General features: G+C 41.5%; 1 protein-coding gene across 1 annotated transcript in view; it reads right to left on the minus strand.

Annotated features, from left to right (window-relative positions):
* Positions 1-245: 245 nt before the first annotated feature.
* HDAC11 (histone deacetylase 11) overlaps positions 246-24,452 on the minus strand; it is a 120,049-nt gene continuing 95,842 nt past the window's right edge. Inside the window, exon 11 of the mRNA XM_045024959.1 lies at positions 246-513. Within this exon, the coding sequence (XP_044880894.1) occupies positions 508-513 (6 nt within the window). The 3' untranslated portion in view covers positions 246-507. The remainder of the gene's footprint in view (positions 514-24,452) is intronic.

Below are 24,452 nucleotides of genomic sequence, written 5' to 3' on the forward strand. Positions count from 1 at the left end.
AGGAATTAAAGATTAATTTTTAATTAAAGATTATATCATGTGATGAAAACTCCAGGAATACAGCCAACCAAAATTGGCAACCCTACTTCTGCTGTTTTCCAACTTGTCAATAAAGTGTCCCTAACAGGCAAGTTTTAATATTAAGAACTCTTATAATTCTTGCAGCATCAGTAACTTTCTAAGTAAAGAATTAAACAATATATCAATAGCAAGGACATTTAAAATTACTCACAATAAAAGTCCAGTGGAGGAAATGCATTGCTTTATTTATCTTTTGTGTGTCTATCACCTTTGCAACACATAGGGAGAAATGTTTTTATTAGCTAATAATCTACTTGATGCACATATACATCAATAAATAAGTAGTTTTATGCAAAGGTTGTGTGGTAAGGAATCAATCGTGAACCAAACTTGTGGGATGTATAGCTACCTCTCCAATAATAAGAACAAGGCTGCGTTCTCCCTATGGTGCCATAACTTGAAAACGGTAAGCCTCCAACTTAATGTTTAAATCTAGAAAAAAAATAAAAATAAGGGACATAAGATTATCATAATCCAATATATTTACAAGGTACAGAGAGCATGCATGGGATGGGGTAAAGGAAGTAGAATCAATGCCAAAAATTTGGCTTTTCTCTTTTTAATACAAGAACAGCTAGAACTTGTTGCTTCGTTTACTTTTCTACCATTTTAAAATATTCCTTTGACTTTCAGTATTTATAGCTGTCAACGCCATTCAATAGATTCATATTTGCAGATTCTAAGGTCAGAAGGGACCACTGGATCAGCTAGGCTGATCTTCAGTATAGCACAGGCCACTCCCCAAAATAATTCCTAGAGCAGATCTTTTAGAAAAACATCCAATCGTAATTTAAAAATAATTGGACATGAATTTTGTTTCTAGTTTTATGTACCTCAACATGAAACTTCATGGCACTGATATCGTTCTTACAGCTGAGAGTACCATCATGCACATTTGTTTGCGGGACTTCATCCTCTGCTCCCACCAGGTTATCTACAGTTTAAATTCTCTCTCCTTTCTCAAAGCATTTCTCTGTAATCTCTAAACTATATTTAGTATTGCTAAAGCAAACAATCAACAGTTTAACACAACAAATCTATCTAATGAAAGAGGGACTCAGGAAATGGTGGGGGGTGGGGTACCGGGGGATGGTTGGGGAGGGGGTCTCAGGGGGGAAGTGAGGGGACAAGGAGCAGGATGGCTCAGGGATTCTGAGTGGGACAGTCGGGGGCAGGAAGTGGATGGGGGTCGGATAGGGGGCAGGGCCAGGCTGTTTGGGGAGGCACAGCCTTCCCTACCCTAAAGCTCATTCAGCAGTTTGTGTTAAATAGCTGTCTGCAAGCCTCAAAGAGCCAAGCTGTTATATTTCCATGGGGGAGGGATCACATGAGAAGAGCAATATCCTACACTACCTACTTCCTTCCCAACCCTACCAAGGGAGACCCCCCTCCTCTGCATTCCCCGAGGCTCCAAAGGGGTTAATTCAGTGGTTCTCAAACTTTTGTACTGGTGACCCCTTTCACATAGCAAACCTCAGAGTGTGACCCCCCCCCTTATAAATTAAAAACACTTTTAAAATATATTTAACACTATTATAAATGCTGGAGGCAAAGCGGGGTTTGAGCCAGAGGCTGACAGCTCACAACCCCCAGTAATAACCTTGTGACCCCCTGAGGGGTCCCGACCCCCAGTTTGAGAACCCCTGGGTTCATTTAATTTTAGCTCCCTGTGTCCATTCACATGCATGTGCTATTTTGAGCATTTCAATTTTCACAACATAGGCTCATCCCAGATTATGGAACAAGCTCAAATGCTCAGTTCGTGGAGTATGTACATAGGCTATACTAAAGACAAACCCACAGTAATCGTCTCCAGTTTGTGAGGAACCCCATGGAGCCAGTCTCTAGGAAACAGATACATTCATGGAGGTTAAGTCCATTAATGGCTATTAGTCAGGATGGGTAAGGAATGGTGTCCCTAGCCTCTGTTTGTCAGAGGGTGGAGATGGATGGCAGGAGAGAGATCACTTGATCATTACCTGTTAGGTTCACTCCCTCTGGGGCACCTGGCATTGGCCACTGTTGGTAGACAGGCTACTGGGCTGGATGGACCTTTGGTCTGACCCAGTATGGCTGTTTTTATGTTCTAAGATCAATGATCTCAAAGTTATGGAGACAGATACGAGTCAAGGAAGCCAGCAGAGTATCAGAAACCTGGAAAAATCTCTGACTGGATGGGCTCAGGTGTTTGGTCACAAGCTGAGGTGGTTCAAAAGTTTTGGATTTTTTTTAAGCAGAATTTTTTTATTGTTTCTTTAAACAAACACAGCAAGCAGCAAATATTTGGCCACACACTTATGAAACCCCAAACCATGTTCAGGTTTTGGCAGACTAATTTCAGCTTTTCAATTAAAAAAACCACAACAAATTTTGAAGGAAAGCAGACATCTTCTGTGATTTTTTTCTGCTTTTTAAAAAACCCTAGTTTTTGATCCAAAAAAAATTTTGACGGAAAATATTTGTCCAACCCTTTTAATGAGTTTTAGTGCCTTTTAGCACTAGCTGATGCTGAGAACTAGTGATACCTTGTAAAGGTGACTTGAAAAGAAGTTTTCTCAAAACTGGGTTTGTGCCGAGATGCGGAAGGTTTTTAAATGTTTATTTTTCCCAGGGCTGCCCAGGGGAGGGGGGGCGGCAAGTGGGGCAATTTGCCTCGGGCCCCATGAGAATATAGTATTCTATAGTATTGCAACCTTTTTTTATGCCCCAGGCCCCCTGAATCCTCTGGGCAGCCCTGCTAAAGTCAGGACACGTTCAATAGGACTACTCCCAGGCTTCAACTTAAGCTTATGTTTAAGTGTTTTGCTGCTTTGGGGCCTGAGTTAAGACTGCAGCTGATAGTCAGTTTAAGCACTATCTTGTAAACTTTATACTAGAAATCGTTGGAATCAGCAACTAATATTTGAAATAAATTATTGCTCAAATCTCATGATGTTCAAATAATTAACTAACTGTGTCTGCTTTGAAAAAAGAAAACAGTTCTAACTGATACTATCCAGTGTTTTAGAACCTATTATAGTCTTTGCTTCTGAACCTTTCGCTTTCACTTATGCCCATGTAGAAGTGAGCAGCTCTGCATCTTTTTACACCATAAGAACTATGGTAGTCACGTCACCTGTAGTAACACTTCTTTAAACCTGTTTTTTATTAGTCTGCACTTCCAGGTTTACCACAGGATATGGTCTCGGCAAAGAGACTTGTAAAGTGACTCTGGCATCATTTATGGTAACAGTCTGAGACAAGTATAACGTTTTCAAGCCAAGAACTGTCAAATACACTACTTTCCGAAACACCCACAAAAATAGCTCTGTCTGCTTCAGATAATTTATTGGAGTTGATTTTTATTTGAAAGCACACCAACTTAAAATCTAAGCAGTTTAAAAACACAGTTATTATTGCTAAACATTGTATTAAGGCAGCACCCAAAGCTCCCATGCGGATTGGGAACCCATGGTGCTGGGCCTTGTACAAACACAAGGAAGAGCCAACAGGAGCTGCTGGGTGCTCTCGGGTAAAACCAGACCAGTGTTTTTAAGCACCTAAGTATGGACTGAAGATCCTGGCTTTAAGCCCTCATTCTTAAAAACCTTACCCATTAGCTGTATGCAGGAGACAGGAAGTTAGAGGAGGGAAGAAGTCAAGGTCACAAGCACAGAAAAGGAAAATTATTTTGGTGGCAATATCCTCTGACGGACTGTGGTGGTGAAAGGTGGGAAAGAGGGAGGCCAGGAAAGAATAGTCATCACATGAAATAACTAGGCTGTGGACTAATGTCTTGGGAGCTGGGGAGTGAGTATAGTGTGAATGCTATGGAGAGATCCTGCTTTATTCCTTGCACGGCAGCAAAGAAAGGCTTCCCGCACCATCTGCATTCATCCCTGTGCACTACGGCAGTAGAGGGCAAGCCGCAGCCTTTTATTTGTAATGAGCTTTTCATCGCCCTCTATTTTGATGACTCAGCAAATACTTTTTCTTCAATTCAAATTGCTCTCTCTCTGCCTGCGATGCAAATCAGGGCAAAGTCATGGAACAAATGAGACATTTTTATCACTGCAGGTTTTACTTCTTGGTTATAGGTTTTGTTGCAAACTTCTTTAGACCTCAAAACTGAAAGAAAATGGACAGATTCCTCAGCACTTACAATGTACTGTATCTACACATGATTTGATATATTTAAGGCTTAATTATAAGACATTAAAAAGAAGGCAGAAATTTCCACCATATGTTTTAAAAATGCAGTATTCAGTTTATGTCACAGAAAAACTTGTAAACTTGAAAAAATGACTGTATACTCATTACCCGCCTAAAATAGTCAATTCTCTTACATCACAATTGGAAAGATATACAGAATCGATCCAAAGATTGGCTTTTATTGGTGAAAAAAAATTAACTACCTTTATATCTGAGAATATGCAATTTAACGCATTATCTGTAACACTAGGATTCAGTGTGGAAGGAAAAAGTAACAGATGAAGACTGTTGTGGTTCCACATACCATTGAGCTGACAAAACATAAGTGTTGTATTTGTAACGTGTTCAATATCTCCTACAACTGGCTGACTTTCCGCGACTGCTGTACTTAATTCAACTCCAGGCAAAATGTTGGTCTTGGGTAAAACCAATGTAATGAGAATCAGAATTGGGACCCGTCATGCCCATTCAGAACCACAGCCCCACCACATTTATTTCCGATGCCTATTCAATTTTTCCCATGAAAGCAGCTTTGCCTTTTCCCACAATATTTTGAATTTGGTTTCAGAAAATAATTACAGTATTATACTCAGCACACTGTATGTTCAAAGTGCTGCATTAAAATAAGGGCTAAATTGTGGCTTTGCTACAAGCCCCATGTAAAGGGCAGCAGCATCACTGCACTGATGCGGCAGCAGGACAGAATCAGATTGTCACTCAGGCCACCACCCGATTTCCAGTTTTGCCCCTTGCTCTGGTGTAAAGGGGCCTTAATGAGAACCAGGCCCAATATGCTCAGTGTCCAATAGAAACTAGGACTTCATGTAGCTCTCCAAGACCATTAGCAGGCTCTGGAGGGAGCCTCCTCCATCTCTGTGAGTAGAGAGATTGGTTACACTAGTATGGTCTGACTAAAGAAAGTGGCGGAGGAGGAGGAGGGAAGTAGGGGTGTGGAAGAGGAAATCCAATAGGCCTTCAAAAAAGCAACCTGCCCCCTCAAAGCTCCGCAGTTCTAGCACTATGAGCTGAACTATGTCATTGGACATTCTGGAGGGTGTCAGTCTGGGACGACACAGTTTGCAGACTCTGGGCCTGATCCTGAGAGTTGCTGAGCACCTGCAACTCCCACTGAATTCAGTGCAAGTTAAAAGTGTTCAGCACCTCTCAGGATCTGCCCCTCTGTTACTGCTTCTGATCTGCTGGGCACTGCAGAGCCATCTAGAATCATAGAATATTAGGGTTTTTTAGAGACCTCAGGAGGTCATCTAGTCCAACCCGCTGCTCAAAGCAGGACCAACACCAACTAAATTATCCCAGCCAGGGCTTTGTCAAGCCGGGCCTTAAAAACCAGTAAGAATGGAGATTCCACCACCGCCCTAGATAACCCATTGCAGTGCTTCGCCACCCTCCTAGTGAAATAGTGTTACCTAATATCCAACCTAAACCTCCCCCAGTGCAACTTGACACCATTGCTCCTTGTTTGGTCATCTTCCATTACTGAGAACAGCCAAGCTCCATCCTCTTTGGAACCCCCCTTCCGGTAGTTGAAGGCTGCTATCAAATCCCCTCTCACTCTTCTCTTCTGTAGACTAAATAAGCCCAGTTCCCTCAGCCTCTCCTTGTAAGTGGATAAATGTAAAGTAATGCACATTGGAAAAAATAACCCCAACTATACATACAACATGATGGGGGCTAATTTAGCTACAACGAGTCAGGAAAAAGATCTTGGAGTTATCGTGGATAGTTCTCTGAAGATGTCCACGCAGTGTGCAGAGGCGGTCAAAAAAGCAAACAGGATGTTAGGAATCATTAAAAAGGGGATAGAGAATAAGACTGAGAATATATTATTGCCCTTATATAAATCCATGGTACGCCCACATCTCGAATACTGTGTACAGATGTGGTCTCCTCACCTCAAAAAAGATATTCTAGCACTAGAAAAGGTTCAGAAAAGGGCAACTAAAATGATTAGGGGTTTAGAGAGGGTCCCATATGAGGAAAGATTAAAGAGGCTAGGACTCTTCAGTTTGGAAAAGAGAAGACTAAGAGGGGACATGATAGAGGTATATAAAATCATGAGTGATGTTGAGAAAGTGGATAAGGAAAAGTTATTTACTTATTCCCATAATACAAGAACTAGGGGTCACCAAATGAAATTAATAGGCAGCAGGTTTAAAACAAATAAAAGGAAGTTCTTCTTCACGCAGCGCACAGTCAACTTGTGGAACTCCTTACCTGAGGAGATTGTGAAGGCTAGGACTATAACAATGTTTAAAAGGGGACTGGATAAATTCATGGTGGCTAAGTCCATAAATGGCTATTAGCCAGGATGGGTAAGAATGGTGTCCCTAGCCTCTGTTCGTCAGAGGATGGAGATGGATGGCAGGAGAGAGATCACTTGATCATTGCCTCTTAGGTTCACTCCCTCAGGGGCACCTGGCATTGGCCACTGTCGGTAGACAGATACTGGGCTAGATGGACCTTTGGTCTGACCCGGTACGGCCTTTCTTATGTTCTTATGTAAGTCATTTGCCCCAGCCCCCTAATCATTTTTGTTGTCCTCCGCTGGACTCTTTCCAATTTGTCATCCCTTCTGTAGTGGGGGGACCAAAACTGGACGCAATACTCCAGATGTGGCCTCACCAGTGCCAAATAGAGGGAAATAATCACTTCCCTCGATCTGCTGGTAATGCTCCTACTAATGCAGCCAATATGCCATTGGCCTTCTTGGCAACGAGGGCACACTCTAATCCCCAGGTCCTTTTCTGCAGAACTGCTGCTTAGCTAGTTGGTCCCCAGCCTGTAGTGGTGCATGGGATTCTTCCTTCCTAAGTGCAGGACTCTGCACTTGCCCTTGCTGAACCTCTTTTGGCCCAATCCTCCAATTTGTCTAGGTCACTCTGGACCTTATCCCTACCCTCCAGCGTATCTACCTCTCCCACTAGCTTAGTGTATTCTGCGAACTTGCTGAGGGTGCATATATTATCCTATAGAAAGTTATCGTACTTAGGGGGAAAATAACAAGGGAAAAAAGAATATGTTTGCAATTATACAACAATAACTGGCATAGCACATCAGCAGCAAGCTCCTAAATCTTAGATCTATCTGAACTCAGCAAATGCCATCAGTTCCTGGCAGCAGTACCAGACTGGTCAAAGATTGAATTATCATTTTATTAGTTTCTGGATCACAGCTAGAAGAGGAAAGCTCTCCCCAAAGTAGCTGCTTCAAGAGAGGGCAACTGGAGTAAATTTCTCACTTGGCACTTTGTACTGGGGTTGTTTCACAGACTAGGAGAAGATGGCTGAAGCTACAATGTGTGGGGCTAGTGATTAAGACAAGATAGATTTGTGTGTGAGTTATCAGAGGGGTAGCCGTGTTAGTCTGGATCTGTAAAAGCAGCAAAGAATCCTGTGGCACCTTATAGACTAACAGACGTTTTAGAGCATGAGCTTTCGTGGGTGAATACCCACTTCGTCAGATGCAAGTAGTGGAAATTTCCAGGGGCAGGTATATATATGCAAGCAAGAAGCAAGCTAGAGATAACGAGGTTAGTTCAATCAGGGAGGATGAGGCCCTGTTCTAGCAGTTGAGGTGTGAAAACCAAGGGAGGAGAAACTGGTTTTGTAGTTGGCAAGCCATTCAGAGTCTTTGTTTAATCCTGAGCTGATGGTGTCAAATTTGCAGATGAACTGAAGCTCAGCAGTTTCTCTCTGAAGTCTGTGTGTGAGTGTGTGTGTGTGTGTGTGTGAGAGAGAGAGAGAATAAATAGCTGGCCGTGTGTGTGTGTGAGAAAGAAAGAAAGAAAGAAAATAAATAGCTGGCCATGGCAACAAGATTCAAAAGTGACTTCAGAACTCCCAGCCCCATGAACCTGTGGGGCGAGTAGTAAAAAGAAGAGTCTGAAAATGAAGTACAATGTCAGACTTCAGTCTAGATTCCATCTCCCAAAGGAAGGAAGAAGACATGGCCAACACCATTTCTCTTAAAGCCTCTCTTTGCTGAGCAATATCTGACATATCTCAGGCAAACAAGTGTTGCAATTACATTTGGCATCAAAGGGGAAAATGAGGTTAGGGAAAAGAGGTGGAGATAGAAGAGCTAACTGGAATATGCTGGTATGCCCCCTCCTGCACCATCGGCAAACTAAACAATGTGAAGGGCGATGGGGGCGGAGAGGAAAGGAACCTATAATATTGTGAAAGCAGCAATGGAACAAAACTAAGTCTGACAAAGAGCTCTTCAAAAAGTGAAAATTTGACCTGTTTGCCACTTTCCTCCTTAGTCGATACAGATGTCTAAGTCAAGACACTCATAATGTGATGAGGCACTGGGCACGCAAAGCACATTAGCTCTTTTCTACCACAAGCCATGCTTAAGTAACATGATTTCTAAATTAAGAACAGACAGGGCCATAGAACTAAAACATCCCCATACCCAAGTGGGAAAAAATGATGTGGGCTGATAGGTTTGGCAAATGAGGAGGAATACCAAGGCAGACAGTGGACAGTACACTTTGTTCTGCGGAATGTGCCAATTTATTAGTTAATGCAATTATTTGCTTCTGTGCTAAAATAAAAGTTTGAGTAATTATGATTTTAGTAGCTTAACTAACTTAGTAACTTTTCTACTAAGAAGTTTGTATTGGGGCAGGTCCCACAACTGGCATCTAGCCAGCGCCTTAACTTGCCAACAGTCAAATTTATTGCTGTTCCACTCTGCTAAAATTCCTTTCATTGGACTCTTTGGAACATTAACACAACTAAAATGTCATGACAATTTCATGAACTAATGGCACAACTGGTATTATGGTGGAAGTTTACTGTGGGAAACTTCATGTTGAAAAACATTTTGGTCAAATGAATCCTTTTCTTTGCAAATACGAAGCAAAAATGTAAAATAGAGCAGACTTCTAGTGTCTTTCCGCATACACTTTCAAAAATGTACAGGAAGGATTGTTGAACTATGTCCTGGTTGTCTGTAGTAATTTGCAGTAAATCAACAATCTGCCTTACAATGTATTTTCCTATAATCCAAAGCAATAAAGTGTACCAGAGATCGGTCATATTATTTCCACAATATTTCTATCTAGTATCTTTTGCTCCTTTTGTCTAGTATCTTGCTTCTCTCTTACATCTTTTGTATGGTGACACAAATTCTGATCGAACGTTACTCTAGCATAACTAAGATCAATATCTGGCTAATATCAGTATCTCAAGCCTCTGCACAATACTGTATCTTCATGTACTACATTTTTCCTTTCTACAAAAATGTACATATGCTCTTCCTTGCAAGTTCCTCCTGACTATTCACTTTGTTCAGTTAACTTTCCACCTTTAACCAGACTCTCTTGCCTACAATATAAAACATAATAAAAATTACAACACAGCCAAACTAATTCCTTCCCACTCTCTTGTAACTATAAAATGTGTGTCAAACATAAGCAATCCAAATCACACGAGCTTGTTGCATCTGCTGCCTTGCCACCTTCTTTCTGTACATTACCTAACTTAGCACCTAACCACACATCCTTTACTCATTAAACTAGCCCCAGTGAAGACCATAAAGAGTCCCTAGAACCTGAGCCTGCAATCATTACCAGATATAGTGCTATACGGGGTAGTAAGCATTATGTCCATTAGTATTTCCACAATCAGGTCCCTGTATCATAAGTTCTTCAGAGGAGGACCTTTGGGTCAGTCTGCTCTCATTTAGGTCAGTATGAATGCAACTCCACTGACTTCCAGGATGTTACTTTAATCAGATTTATAATAGTGTAACAGATCAAAAATTGGTTCTTTGTTTTGCATGTGTCTGTAAAGGTCCATACCCACCAATGATGCTATAAAATAGTTTCCAGAGCTGTGTTTGGATGGATCTTGCAATCAGCTGCCATTCTCATATGAGACCATTTGGATACTGACTATACAGTCACAGTCATGGCCTGTCTTCCCCATGCATATTCATCTTGCTATCAATTCCTTTGCTTAAGCTCCAGATTTTAATCAATTTTCAAATGGCAAAAATCCAGCTATAGCAATTTTCAAATTCCTTTGTGGGGTGTTTCTTATAATCAGTTTTGCTACAAACCTGGGACTCTGCTTTGTGGCTATCTTTTACGAGTTAAACCCTGAAGTTCAAAAGCAGATTGTGTAAGAACTTGAAACCAGTGAAATTTGGCCAGTATGAGGCTATTTTCATGAACCACAGGCTTTAGATCATTCTTAGCTGAATGCATTACCAGCTGTAGACTAGAAATGGAACAAACCTAATGGGTTACAACTGTTATACAATCCATAACATATCAAAATATGAAAACTCCTATAGACATGTAATTTGAAACATTCTGTGTGTAGATTGCTAGCAACAAACTAACATTAGTGTTGTAGCTAAAAAAGCCACTGAAGTATCCACATTCTTATACCCTATGAAAAATATGTTTTCAATAGAATACACTCTGCCTCTAAATCAAACATCCTTTATTCTAAAATAAAAGTTCTATTAAATATTTTGTATTGATCTTTTCCTCTGTTATACCTTATGGGCCCAATCCTACAATGATATGCATAATGAGATAAGGAACTCCTGTTACTAGTGCAATGCAAGTCTTTCACAACAAAATCTGTAACCAGGTAGCATCCTGCTAGCTCTGTCTTCTAACATGGATCAGAATTCAGACTTACGTAGCTCTTTATGGCTATGTCTAAACTGCAGTGTAAAATTGCACTAACCCAGGCCTTGGGCCCAGGGTCCCATGGGGGTGCAGGGTCTGAGCCTGCATCAAGCTGGGACCCAGAGTTCAAGCCCTATTGCTTTGCAGTATAGATGCAGCCCCACTAAACTTGTGATCGGGGAGTCCACCAAAAGTATCCCACAATCCTATGGGCCAACTTTCTTTGTCCTCTAGAACAAGTTTGGTGGACAGTCAAATTTTCCCACACTACACCACAAACAAAGGGCTACAGTGGCCACATTTTGGGAGGGCGCTAGGAAGTCTGAGATATGGATGGTTGGACTCTAGCCTGCATAATGTTGCATAGATACTGGAGCCCCAGGGTTCAACAATTCCTAACCTGGGGCTACAAGTGAGTGTAGATGCTCAAGCCCTAGGTTAACAAACCCAGGGACTGGTAACTCGAGTTCTACTAATCCTAGGCTTACATTGCAGTGTAGACATACCCTATGAGTCCCACAAACCTTTTGTCAAAGCAAAACTTTTTGATGCTTCTAGCTAGGTACAAGTTTTTTTGAGATGCAGTTTTGTGGCTTGGAAATTAAACTTCTAACCCTTGATCACAGAGTTGGGCCTTCTGGATCAGTGAAACTTCACAAATTATGAGCCCTAGAATGCCGAGAGTTTAAACTCAATTTATCAGTTATGTTTTGAATTTCACCTTTGCCATTCAAATGAGCCAAAACCAAAGCTAAACTCAAGGGGTGCAAGACAGTGCAAAAATAAAGTAATAAAAAAAGTTCAGTGAAACCCATGCTAATGTTATATCCTTGGGGCAGCCGGTGTAGGAAGCAATCACTTGAGGCCAGAGAGCAGACAGCTAACCAAAACCTCCATTTTATTTACAGAGACAGAGAGCTCACTCAGCCGGTTGAAACCGGCTGAGCTAACCCATAATAATCTAACTCAGTTGCCATAGCAACAAAAACCATGACAACCAAATACACAACATATTCCTCCCCCCCTAATAAGAACATCCCCTAAATAAAACACACACTAGACTAGAGAAGGAGGGTAGACTGCCTCCATTCCCGGCTAAACCCTGGGGATTATTTTGCCCCATAACCGTGGGTTCGCCCTAGCTAAAGATCCAGCCGATGAGGGGGCCTTCTGTCTCTAGGTGGATTACGGCGAACTTCTGGTGTTATTGCACCCGAAAGCACTAGGGGCTCAGGGTCCGCAGCACGAACAGGTGAGGAGGTGGTATCAGCTCGTGCTGGGCAAAGGGGTATCTCAGCCGCCAGCAGTAATGGAGGAGAACAGTCAGAAACAGGTGACTCGTGATTCGGTTCCTCACCAGAAGAGGTGAAGTCAGACCCCTCAACTGCAGATGGGTCCTGAGGACTGGCATGACCTGGCAACAGCTGATCTACATGTCGCCGCCAGGTAAGATTCTCTGCAGTCCGGACTGTGTAGGAAACAGGTCCTGTTTGAGTGATGACTGTGGCCGGAACCCATTTAGCTCTGGAAGTATAATTCCGAGCCAAAACTGGCTGTCCCGGGCTAAAGGTTCGGTCTTTTGCTCTGGGTGCCCGTCTAATGACTTGATATTGCTGCTGATGTTGCACAATTTGTCGGGGTTCAGAAGGTTTCAGCAGATCAAAGCAAGTGCGCAGCTGTCGTCCCATCATTAGAAAGGCCGGAGATGCGTGGGTCGTAGCATGAGGTGTGTTTCTGTAGGAAAGTAAAAAAGTATCCAGATGCTTTTGAATGGAGTGTTGTCCCCTTGCTGATTTCAAAGCGTTTTTCATTGTCTGCACAAATCTTTCAGCTAATCCGTTGGTGGACGGATGATATGGTGCTGACGTGATGTGGTGTATCCCATTTGCCTTCATAAAATTTTGAAACTCCTGAGAAACGAACTGCGGTCCGTTGTCGCTCACAAGTTGTTCTGGCAGACCAAAACGACTAAAGAGTCCTCGTAGTTTTTGGATAGTACTCTCTGCAGAAGTGGACTGCATTATAGAGACTTCTGGCCATTTAGAATGGGCATCTATTGCCACCAAGAACATGCTTCCTTCAAGGGGGCCAGGAAAGTCAACGTGAATACGTTGCCACGGGTTTTCAGGCCAGTCCCATGGGTGTAGGGGTGCCCACTGGGGTGCATTCCTCACACCCTGACATGACATACAAGCTTTTGCCTTCTCTTCAATAGCGCTGTCCAGTCCAGGCCACCAAAAATAGCTTCGTGCAATTTCCTTCATGCGCACTATTCCACAGTGACCGGAATGTAGCTGTTCTAACATCTGTGATCTCAGTGGTGGTGGAATAATGACAGGTCTCCCCCACAACAAACAACCAGATTGGACCGATAACTCCGTCCGCTTGGACATGTAGGGAACAAGGTCGGATGAGACTGGAGAGGTTTGTCGAGATTTTCCATGCATCACCATAACGTGATGCATAACGTGGGACAATACTGGGTCAACGCGAGTTGCCTTCTTTATCTGAGTAGCAGTGATGGGTGTATTCTCTACCTGTTCAAAGTAGAAGATTTCCTTTTGGGCACTATCTTGGTGTTTGACCGGCAAAGGCAACCTTGGGAGGCCATCTGCATTGCCGTGCAGAGTGGATTTCCGATATTTGATGTCATATGTGTGTGCTGAAAGTAACAATGCCCAACGTTGCATACGACTAGCAGCTAATGGGGGAATGCCTGTGTAGGGTCCAAAAATTGATGTCAGAGGTCGATGGTCTGTGAGAAGAGTAAATTTTCGCCCAAACAGGTACTGATGAAACTTCCGAATTCCAAAAACAATTCCTAATGCCTCACGTTCGATTTGGGCGTAGTTAGTTTCTGCTTTGCTTAGAGTACGTGAAGCAAAAGCAATAGGTCTCTCTTCTCCTGAAGGCATAATATGTGACACGACTGCTCCCACTCCATAAGGGGAGGCATCGCAGGCCAATTGCAGTGGTAAGGATGGATCAAAGTGCGTTAGAACTTCAGAATTTAGCAATGCATCCTTAGCTTTGTTAAACGCAACATCACAGGCTTCAGTCCACTTCCAGGCCTGCCCAAGGAGCTCATGAAGTGGTTTTAGCAGTGTGGCTAACTGTGAGATGAACTTTCCATAATAGTTCAGGAGTCCTAGAAACGAGCGCAGCTGGCTTACATTTCGAGGTGGGGGAGCCTCCACAATAGCTTTAACTTTTGCAGGGGCCTTATGAAGACCTGCAGAATCAATGATGTGTCCCAAATATTCAACAGAGGGCTTGAAGAATTCACACTTGTCTTTGCGAACTCGTAGGCCATACTCTTCCAGTCTTTGTAGGGTAGCCTCTAAATTCTTTAAGTGATCCTCTTCATTTCTTCCAGTGACCAGGATATCATCCAGATAGCACTGAACTCCTGACAAGCCACACAAGATCTGGTCCATAGCCCTCTGGAACAGGGCGGGAGCAGATGTTATTCCGAAGGGTAGGCGACAGTATCGATAAAGCCCCTTATGAGTCACAATAGTCAACAGCTCTTGGGACTTTTCATCGACGTGCATCTGTAAATATGCTTGACTCAGATCAATCTTACTGAACTTTTGTCCCCCAGCCAGGCCTGCGAAGAGGTCATCGATGCGGGGAAGCGGGTATTGCTCTGCACACAACACTGGGTTGACAGTGACTTTAAAATCACCGCAAATCCGGAGAGAGCCATCTTTCTTCACGATTGGAACGATAGGAGTGGCCCATGAGCTATGGGTAACTGGTATTAGGACTCCATTGGTGACCAGGCGCTCCAGGTCTGCTTCAACTTTTGGCCTGATGGCATATGGCACAGTTCGGGCTTTCAGATATTTTGGTGGACTATCAGGTTTAATGTTCAATGTCACAGTGATTCCCTTCATACTTCCCAAATCATCTCCAAAAACAGCAGCATGTTTCCTTAGAATAGGGGTTAGACTGGTTTCTTCTTTAGTCATCCGGTGCACTTCTGCCCAATTCAGTTGAATCTTCCCAAGCCAAGACCTACCCATTAAGGCTGGGTAGTTACCTCTCACCACAAACAGTGGCAATTTAGCCACCTGTCCATTGAGCTCCACCTTAACATCAATAGTGCCCAGCATAGGCACAGCTTCTCCCGTATACGTCTTCAGAACAGTTTTTGTTGCCTTAAGCGGAAGATGCTGTAGCTTTTCTTTATACACAGTCTCGGAGATCAGTGAGACGGCTGCACCGGTGTCCAGTTCCATGCGTATACGTTTGCCATCCAATAACGGGGTTACCCAGTATTCATGTGAGCCCATTGCCAAAGACAAAACATGCAGTGGCACTTCCTCTTGCGATGAGGTGTCACCTTGATCATCCTGGGTCTGCTCTAGGGTATGCAGGGTTCCTCTTTTTGTCGGCCAGACCACAGGCCTCTTTTTCTTTTGTTTACAAGCATACTCAATGTGTCCCTTTTTGCCACAGTGTCGACACACCAGGTCCTTACACCAGCATTCTGATGCCTGGTGTCCTGGCTTACCACAGCGGTAACATTCTTGACTCTGCACAGTTTTGTGGGTTGGTTCTTGTGACACTTTTTGCACCCTAGGGGGTGCACCGATGTATTGTGCCTCCCTTGTAGCCAGTTCCATGGAGACAGCAATATCAACAGCCTTCTGTAAGGTAAGCTGAGCCTCTGTCAGTAGGCGCTTCCGTATAGCTTCACTGTACAGGCCACACACTAACCTGTCACGCAGGGCATCATTTAACATTTCTTTAAATTCACAGTGTTCTGCTAGCTTTTTTAGAATGGCTACAAATTGTACAACTGTTTCATCTTCCTTTTGGTCTCTTTTGTGGAACCTATATCTTTCAGCAATTACCAGTGGTTTTGGGGAGAAATGAGACCCCAGGATTTCCACAATGTCACTGTAAGATTTAGTCTCAGGCTTAACAGGGTGTAGTAAGCTGCGTAGCAGAGAGTAGGTTTTAGCCCCTACAACAGTTAAGAATATTGGCACCTTCTTCGCTTCTGTAATGTCATTTGCAATACCAAAAAGCTCAAAACGCTCAGTATACACATGCCACTGCTCTGTATTCTCATCCAAAGGCTCCAGGGGCCTGGTCAGAGTAGCCATGATTTTAGTTTCACTTTCACAGTCAGTGCAAACAAGCAGCTTTTTTTTGTTTGTTTGTTCTTTACCTTAACTTCTACTTCCTTCTGTTACTGGAGCAGCACCGGAGTCTCACCCTCGTCGCCAGTGTTATATCCTTGGGGCAGCCGGTGTAGGAAGCAATCACTTGAGGCCAGAGAGCAGACAGCTAACCAAAACCTCCATTTTATTTACAGAGACAGAGAGCTCACTCAGCCGGTTGAAACCGGCTGAGCTAACCCATAATAATCTAACTCAGTTGCCATAGCAACAAAAACCATGACAACCAAATACACAACAGCTAATTTAAACCAGCAAGTTTAGCAGAGGTTTAATTAATACTTATCGGCAATAACAGAGAACAAACCATCGACTTACATGTCTCTTACTGAGATTAGATGAACACATGAAACTATCAGAGATACTTGGCCTGATAGGTCAAAGGATTTCTTTACATGTGAAGGATGCTGAAAATCAGCAGAAGTTTAGGAAAACTTTAGGTAGCCACCATTTTGATACAGGTGGTTAGGCTTTATTTGGGGGGATAGGGGGAATTGTTGTTTTTAAATGAGACTGGCTCAAATATTAATTTAGATTAAAAATTCTGAAACATTTTGAGCAGGCATTGTTGTTTTCTACAAGCTTGACTATTTGTAGAGTTATTCCCAAATAGCTATTCCTGATTTACTTCGTGGTTGGATGCTCTTATTCCAGAATAAGAGTATCCACACATGGAGTTAATCAGGAGTAGTTAATCTATTTTAAATTCATACCCTACCTTTCATGTGTAAACAAGTCCATATTTCAACATTATGGTGACTGTTGAATGTTCAATCCAAACGGAACGGAACTACAGTGAAATAAACCCTAGGGAAATGATGGGAATTGAGGAAGGTAGGACAGGATTAATGTTTTATTGTCTTTGTTGGCACAAAAAGGAGAACTTCTAGGTAGCCCATAGGGCTGCTTCTGTAGTAAGAACAGTGAAACATCTGTCAGTCTTCAACTACAGGCTGGTTCAGGTTGTTCAGGATTTCCAGAGGGTTGGGTTTTTTAATCAAACAGACAGAACCTTTTTGGCTCCTACATACGTGCTTTATAACATTCTTTTAATATTTGTATAGAGAACAAGAATATCCAGAGATAATAGTAAAGATTAAGGCTTTATGTCATCATTAGAAATGCTGCAGCAGAGTTGCTGCAGTGGTTTGGTGCAGATACTACAAGGATGAGAGGGGTTCTCCGGTTGCTGTACTTAATCTACCTCCCCAACAGGGAGTACCTCCCCACTGTGGAGACTGTGGGTTAGGTCACCTTAACTACCTCGCTCAGGGGGTGTGGATTTTTCACACCTCTGCGTGACATAGATGGGTCAACCTAACTTTAGACCTGGCCTAAAAGCCCCCGAGAATTGGGAAAAAGATGCTTTGGGATCTATGCAGCAGTTTCCTGCTCCTTCTTCTGAAGTGCTTCGTGCTAGGGAAACAGGAATCTGGGCTAGCTGGACCATTGGTCTGATCCAGTGTGGTTGTTTCTATTACATAAATTTAACACTGATCAAAATTAGGACACCATCCAAACTGGAGGAATAGCGAATGCACAGGGGGAGAGAACTGAACTACAAAAAAATTAGAGCAGCAGGGACTGCACACGGGGACTGGAAGTGGGAGGGAATTTGCTACGAATAAATCTGTAAATTCCACACCTTCAGGAAGAGAAAATAAACAGCAGAGATAAAATGTGGGGGATGTAAAGAAGTGACAACAATTGCCACATTAAAGAAAATACGTTCTTCTCATCTTTCTTGAATACTCTCTTACTTTTACTTTTTCATGTAACCAGACACTATAATTGCCTCAGAGAGGGTGTGGGAATGGGTGTGGGACCTTGCATCTTAATTTCAATGCTCCAGAATGTAGAATTATGGGAACTACCAAGGCAAATTTTAAAAATAATTAGGGCCAGATAGGCCAGATAGGCAAGTGGTCATTGGCTGCCATCACTGGAAAAATTAGGTGAGTACAAGAATATTGAGATGTATCTACGCCAAACAATATTTTTGTCCCAGCACATTAGTTTCATTTCCTTGTAATACATTCTTCATTAGAAAAGGTATTTTGGCTTTTTTGTTTAGTAATGACACTAGCAGCATTGGAAGGCAAGCATAAATTTAAGGGAGCAGCATGAATGTACAACACAAACTGCTCCCCAAACATGGAGCTACTTTAGGGTACTACAGAAAGATCAATAAACCTTAATTCGTCTTTTTAAATGAAAAATTGATTTTTGTCTGGTAATGAACCATTTTTCTCACTTTGCGGGTGATGCCTCTGTGTGAATCACTGTTAAATTTCAAAACTTTAAACTTTTTTCTTTTTAGTGAAAGAACATTGGTACTTATTGTATGGGAAGAAACCAACCAACCAACAAAAAATGGACAGAAATGGCAATATTAATTGCTCGTTTGACTTTCTGGGACCAACCTCAAATCTAAATTTGTCCCTGAGTGCTTACATGGATACATGCTGTTGCATAAAAAAGTCCTTTCACACAGCATGAGGTACTTCAGAGGACAGCTGCCTTTATGACCGCACACTGTTATTCTGCACTGGGGAAGTTTTCTACATACTTCCTGCCACTGCTATCATCAGTTAAGCTTGAACTGTTGCAGCATGGAATGAAACTTACAAAGTTCAAGGCAGAATGCAAAATTGACAACTACATACCAAACAGCAGCTTCCAGCTGCACAGCAGACACAAAAGACCAGCTAGTTTCATAGGAATGGATCAAAGAACACGTCCTATATATTCTATATACGTTAACTGTTCTTGACATGGACACTTCTTGGATCTGAAAGGTTATTGTATTATGTCCTCATATGAATGCTAACCAATAATTTTGGGCAACTGACAGAGATACACACCAAGAAGAATCTTAGTCCTGGCTGCAGACTACAGTTATTGGGTAGCATTGGGCTATGACTGGATAAATTAAACCTCAAATGGTTTAGACAAGTAGGAAAGTGGCCTAAAATCTTCCTTTCATACCTGGTTGTTAGTAGTTAGTACCACAAGAAGAGGGTCTATTTTAATGAATACTTTAGATATTAATCAGGATAGAACTTGTTGCTATATACATTATTGAGATTCACATCATCTCCCAATACTTCTGCAGGGACAAAAAGTGAGGACTAAATTCCAATAAATACATGAAGTTTGATTCTCTAGTGCTTATGAAAAGTGCCAGCTTGACATCTTGTATGTAGGCCATAATTACCAGATAGGGGACTCTATCGTGGGAAGCAGTGACTCTGAAAAAGATTTGCAGGTGGGGATGGACATAAACTGAACATGAACTCCCAGTGTGATGCTGTGGCCAAAAGAGCTAATGTGATCCTTGGATACATAAACAGAGGAATCTTGAGTAGGCATAGAGAAGTTATTTTACCTATATATTTGGCACTGGTGCGACAGCTGCTAGAATAGTGTGTCCTGTTCTGGTGTTGTCATAAACAGATAGTTAAGGGTTAAAGTCTCTTTTACCTGTAAAGGGTTAACAAGCTCAGTAACCTGATGAACACCTGACCAGAGGACCAATCAAGGGACAGGATAATTTCAAATCTCTGTGGAGGGAAGGCTTTGTCTGTGTCCTTTGTTTGATTTGCCGTGCTCTCTTTGGATCTAAGAGAGGCCAGACATGTCTCCAAGTTCTCCTGGAGTATTTCCTACTATCCAGTATAGTGAGTATTATAAAGGCGAATTAGTCTTATAATTTGATTTCTACATTTGCAATTGTGTGTTTGCTGGAGAAATATCTTTATTTCTGTTTGCTGTTACTTTGATTATTCTGAGAAAGGAGGGTGGGGGGAGAGCCTCTCCAGGTTTATAAGTTAGACCCTGTATTTTTGCATCCTGGTAATACAGAGGTAGTGTACTTTTTTTTCTTTCTTTAATAAAATCTTTTCTTTTTTAGAACTTGATTGATTTCTTCCCTTGTTTGGATTTTCAGGGGAAGGGGAGGGGGAAAAAGTGAATCCCTCTTTGTTTGATTCAAGGAGTTTGAATCAAGGTATCTCTCCTAAGCACTAGGAGAGGGGAGGGGGAAAAGTGAATCCCTCTTTGTTTGATTCAAGGAATTTGAATCCAGGTATCTCTCCTAAGTACTAGGAGAGGGGAGGAGGGAAATGGGTTATTTCCCTTTGTGTTGAGATTCAAGGTGTTTGGATCTGTGTTCCCCAGGGGAAGTTTTTTGGGGAACAGGGAGTGTGTCAGACACTTAAAACTTGACTGGTGGCAGCGAGAACCAGATCTAAACTAGGATTTTAGTTTAGAGGAGTCCATGCAGGTCCCCATCTTGTGAACGCTAAAGTTCAAAGTGGGGAATAAACCTATGACAGGTGTCCACAAGTCTAGAAGGATATTGATAAATTGGAGAGGCTTCAGAGAAGAAGCAGGAGAATGATTAAATGATTAGAAATCAGGCCTCCTTATAGTGATAAACTAGATAGATTGAGCTTGAATCTAACAAAGAGAAGGTTAAGGGGTACCTTCATTACAGTCTATAAGTATCTACACTGTGAATATTTGATGATGGGTTGTTCAAGCTAGCAGAAAAAGGTATAACATGATTCAATGGCTACACATTAAAGCTAGACAAATTCAGACTGGATATATGGTATACATTTTTGACAGTGAGAGTAATTAACCATTGGAACAATGTACTAAGGGTCGTGATGAATTCTCCATCACTGGCAATTTTAAAATCAAGACTGGACATTGTTCTAAAAGATCCAATCTAGGAATTATTTTGGGGAAGTTCTGTGGCCTGGATCACACAGGTCAGACCAGATTATCACAATGATCCCTTCTGGCCCTGGACTCTCTGAATCTCTGAACAGTGAAGTCCTCTCTCTGCAAAGCAGGTACAGCATACAAACAATTTGAACTCCCCTGATGCAGCCCTGCCACTGAGCTTCAACCTTGATTTGGATAAAATACATTTAGGAGCAAAAAGAATAGCTCATTTTTCATGTCCATTCAAACCCTGGCCTCTCTGACTTCTCTTGAATGCTAATGAGGATGCCAGCGGCTGCAAATTATGTAAAACTAAGTGAAATTTTTCAGCCAAAACTTTTTTCATCAAAAAGTGCAGATTTTGTGATGATGAAATGTTTTGAGAATTCATGTCAGTTTCATCTCAGTGTTAATGTAAGGAAAAAAGCAAAAAATGCAAAAAAAAAAGTTTTATTTTGACATTTTCAAAACAAATTTTTTTGATTTTTTGATTCAAAAAACTTTTCATTGCAAAATTTCCTTCAATTTTATTAAAAATTAAAAACCGTTAACATTTCTGACAAGCTAAACAAAACGTTTTCATTTGAACAAAATGTTTCATTCAATCCTAAATGATTTTTTTAAAAACTTTTTTGTGCCTAAAATATTGAAAAAAAAATTCATTCAGATCTACCCAAAGCAACTTTTTATTCTGATTTTTCAGAACTGCCAGTTGAACCAAAAAGTCGGTTATTTGCAGTTATACAATTATGGTGGTGGTTTTGTGTGATGTAGAAGCTCTCCTAGGAATTGATCTGAGACCTACACATTTCACACAGGCTGAACAGCCATTAAACGTTTCTTCCAGTTACTATCAAGGGGCTGATCCTGTAAATGCTCAGATTTGGGACATGGTGCACAGAATTATTGCAGGATTGGGCCTCCAGACTGGATTTGAATCATCCTAGCGGTGAAATCATAGAATCATAGAATCTCAGGGTTGGAAGGGACCTCAGGAGGTCATCTAGTCCCCTTTTTATATAACATTACCAGTCCCCTTTATAGTAATAATCTACAGATTCTTGGTGATCAATATTCTGATTTGTGGGAAACATTTTAAGTTTTTATGGTGGGGAAGTTATAATTAAATATTATAAAGTTATGGCCGAAATTAAGTAGACTAATCTTTGACTAATAAATTTCAGAGAATCACTGGAAGTTTTACAAGAACGTAGCCCAGTAACTCATCCCCTAAGTACAACAGTGGTACAACCTACAGGGAATATGAGTTGTAAAACACTAAGAACTGAATTTTAAGTACTGAAACAAGTAGGGAGGATATTCAGGGGTGTAGGGATGTTCATATAAAATTAATGTTACAATTAATAAAGAAGACAAAAAAATGAAGACATTACTAACTAATCTAGACTGGCACCAGAAAATCTGAATGGAATTTTTAAAAAATATTGCTTATTATCTGTATCTATGTAACACTCCACAGAACTGGTCAATTTTCTATAAAAACGTAACTGGGAAAACCAAAGATAATAAAATGTGTAGAAATGTGTAGAAAACTGTAAATAATGAAACTGAAAATAATTAAGAGGAAATATATGTTATGACAGACTGTTTAAAGGGGCAACTTTCCAGGGTGATATATGTGCTCATATAAATTCTACACGACAGATAGTCTTGGAAACATTTGGAGAATCATTTTGGCAAGTGTTTAGTTATTAGTCTGGAAGGATAATTCTAACAGAAAAGCTGTAATTGAGGTCCTGCTTTGAGCAGGGGGTTGGACTAGATGACCTCCTGAGGTCCCTTCCAACCCTGATATTCTATGATTGGTTTGCAATTAAATACCTATACTGCTATCACAGTTTAACACAGGAGTTATACTATGAGCTAAGAATATAATTTAGAAATTAGAAGAAAATTATGATCTCTATAAGATACAGACTTAAGCAGGATTTGGAGATGAGAATGTGGTTTATAATGCTAAAAGGTTTGTTCCCTAATATTTTAAACTAATATTTCCTATAATGTTGGGCCAAATTTATACAGAGAATCAAGTTTCTTTATATTTGCAAAGTACGATAATGAGAAAACCCAGGCTGCAAACTTACTTTAAGAGGTTGCAGTGATACCTCAATTAATTTGAACTTGCAACAGTTAATAAATTTTAAATGGTTTAAAGGTTAATGACTAATTATATTTTAATATAATTAATCACAGGATTTCATTTCACATAAATCTTTCTAAAACACACCAGTGACTAGGTAATCCAGGAGGCTACTATCCTGCTGAATGTTTTCTTTTGGCAATGATTACATGAACCAGTCAGCTCATCTTTTACACCCAATTTATTTTATAAGCATTCTGTATTATTGGGAGATTGCTGCAATAACAATACACGCAGCTGAGAATTCAAGAGTTATAATTTAAATTCAGAATTCATCTACCTCTGTAAGGTTAATAATCTTAACCTAAGAGTGCACTTCTACAGTGACCTTCCAGGAGGGAATCTCCAAGTGCTTTATGTATGTTTATAGTCCAGATCGCCACCTCCTGCAGTAAATCCCATAGGGGAGGGAATCTCCATGATAACCCGCTTGTGGAGTTTTTCTCCCTATTATTCCACTGAGAGAGGCATGGGGGGGACAGGGGTTCCCCTGATCCCCATGGTGTATGTTGCACGGCGCACCACAAACCCAGCAGATCCCCCAAAAGCCAGCACCAACTTTATTGAGGCTCTGTATCTCTGCAGTGGCTCTGCCCCCAGAGACCCACCCTTCTGGTCCCTGACAGCATGATGACTCTGTTTGAGCTGCAGAACCAGACTCCCCCAGGATGCGGTAGACCCCTGGGGGAAGGGGCACACCAGAAAGGATAACAGAACCTTGAGCTGTATCAGCTTTAATGACTCAACTCCAAAGTATCAAATAGAGGAAAAGTTGTGTGACACTCCTCCAACTTCCCCCGTTTTCGCCTGTTCCTTCTGTGTGGCTGTTGGACCCAGGGAGCTAACTTCAGTTCCCCCTTTGGCACAAGCTGAGGGAGACCCAAGCATGGAGTGCTTCCTTCCAGCACAGATACAGTTCTTTTATCCTCCCAACACACCTGTGATGTAAATAAAATCTCCACTTGGTGGAAAACTTAGATACATAGGCTCAGATCCTCAAAGATATTTATGCTCCTAACTACCACTGAAATCAATGGGACTTATGTGCCTAAATACCTTTGGGCCATAACAATTAAGTGACTTGTTTAGATCACACAGACAGTCAGTGGTGGACTCTGCCCCAGAACCAATTAAATTTCATCCTGTGGCTTAGCCACAAGACCATTTAACATCATTTTCTTCCACATTAATGAAAAAATGACTTTAAATCTTGACATCTCTCACAACAGTTTGGTGGTTCTACCAAATACATTCCATTGGGGGTTTTCTAAGATATGAGAGAGAAAACATACAGCTTCTATTTTTGAAAGCTAGTAGTAAAAATGCCAAAATGCCAATGAGGGCATGTACAGTGTTTGCTGTGGGCTAACTATGGGACCAATCCTGCAAACACTTGGGCACAGTATAATGGGATGTATAC

The sequence above is a fragment of the Mauremys mutica genome, chromosome 7 (assembly GCF_020497125.1).
Source record: "Mauremys mutica isolate MM-2020 ecotype Southern chromosome 7, ASM2049712v1, whole genome shotgun sequence".
NCBI lineage: Eukaryota > Metazoa > Chordata > Testudines > Geoemydidae > Mauremys > Mauremys mutica.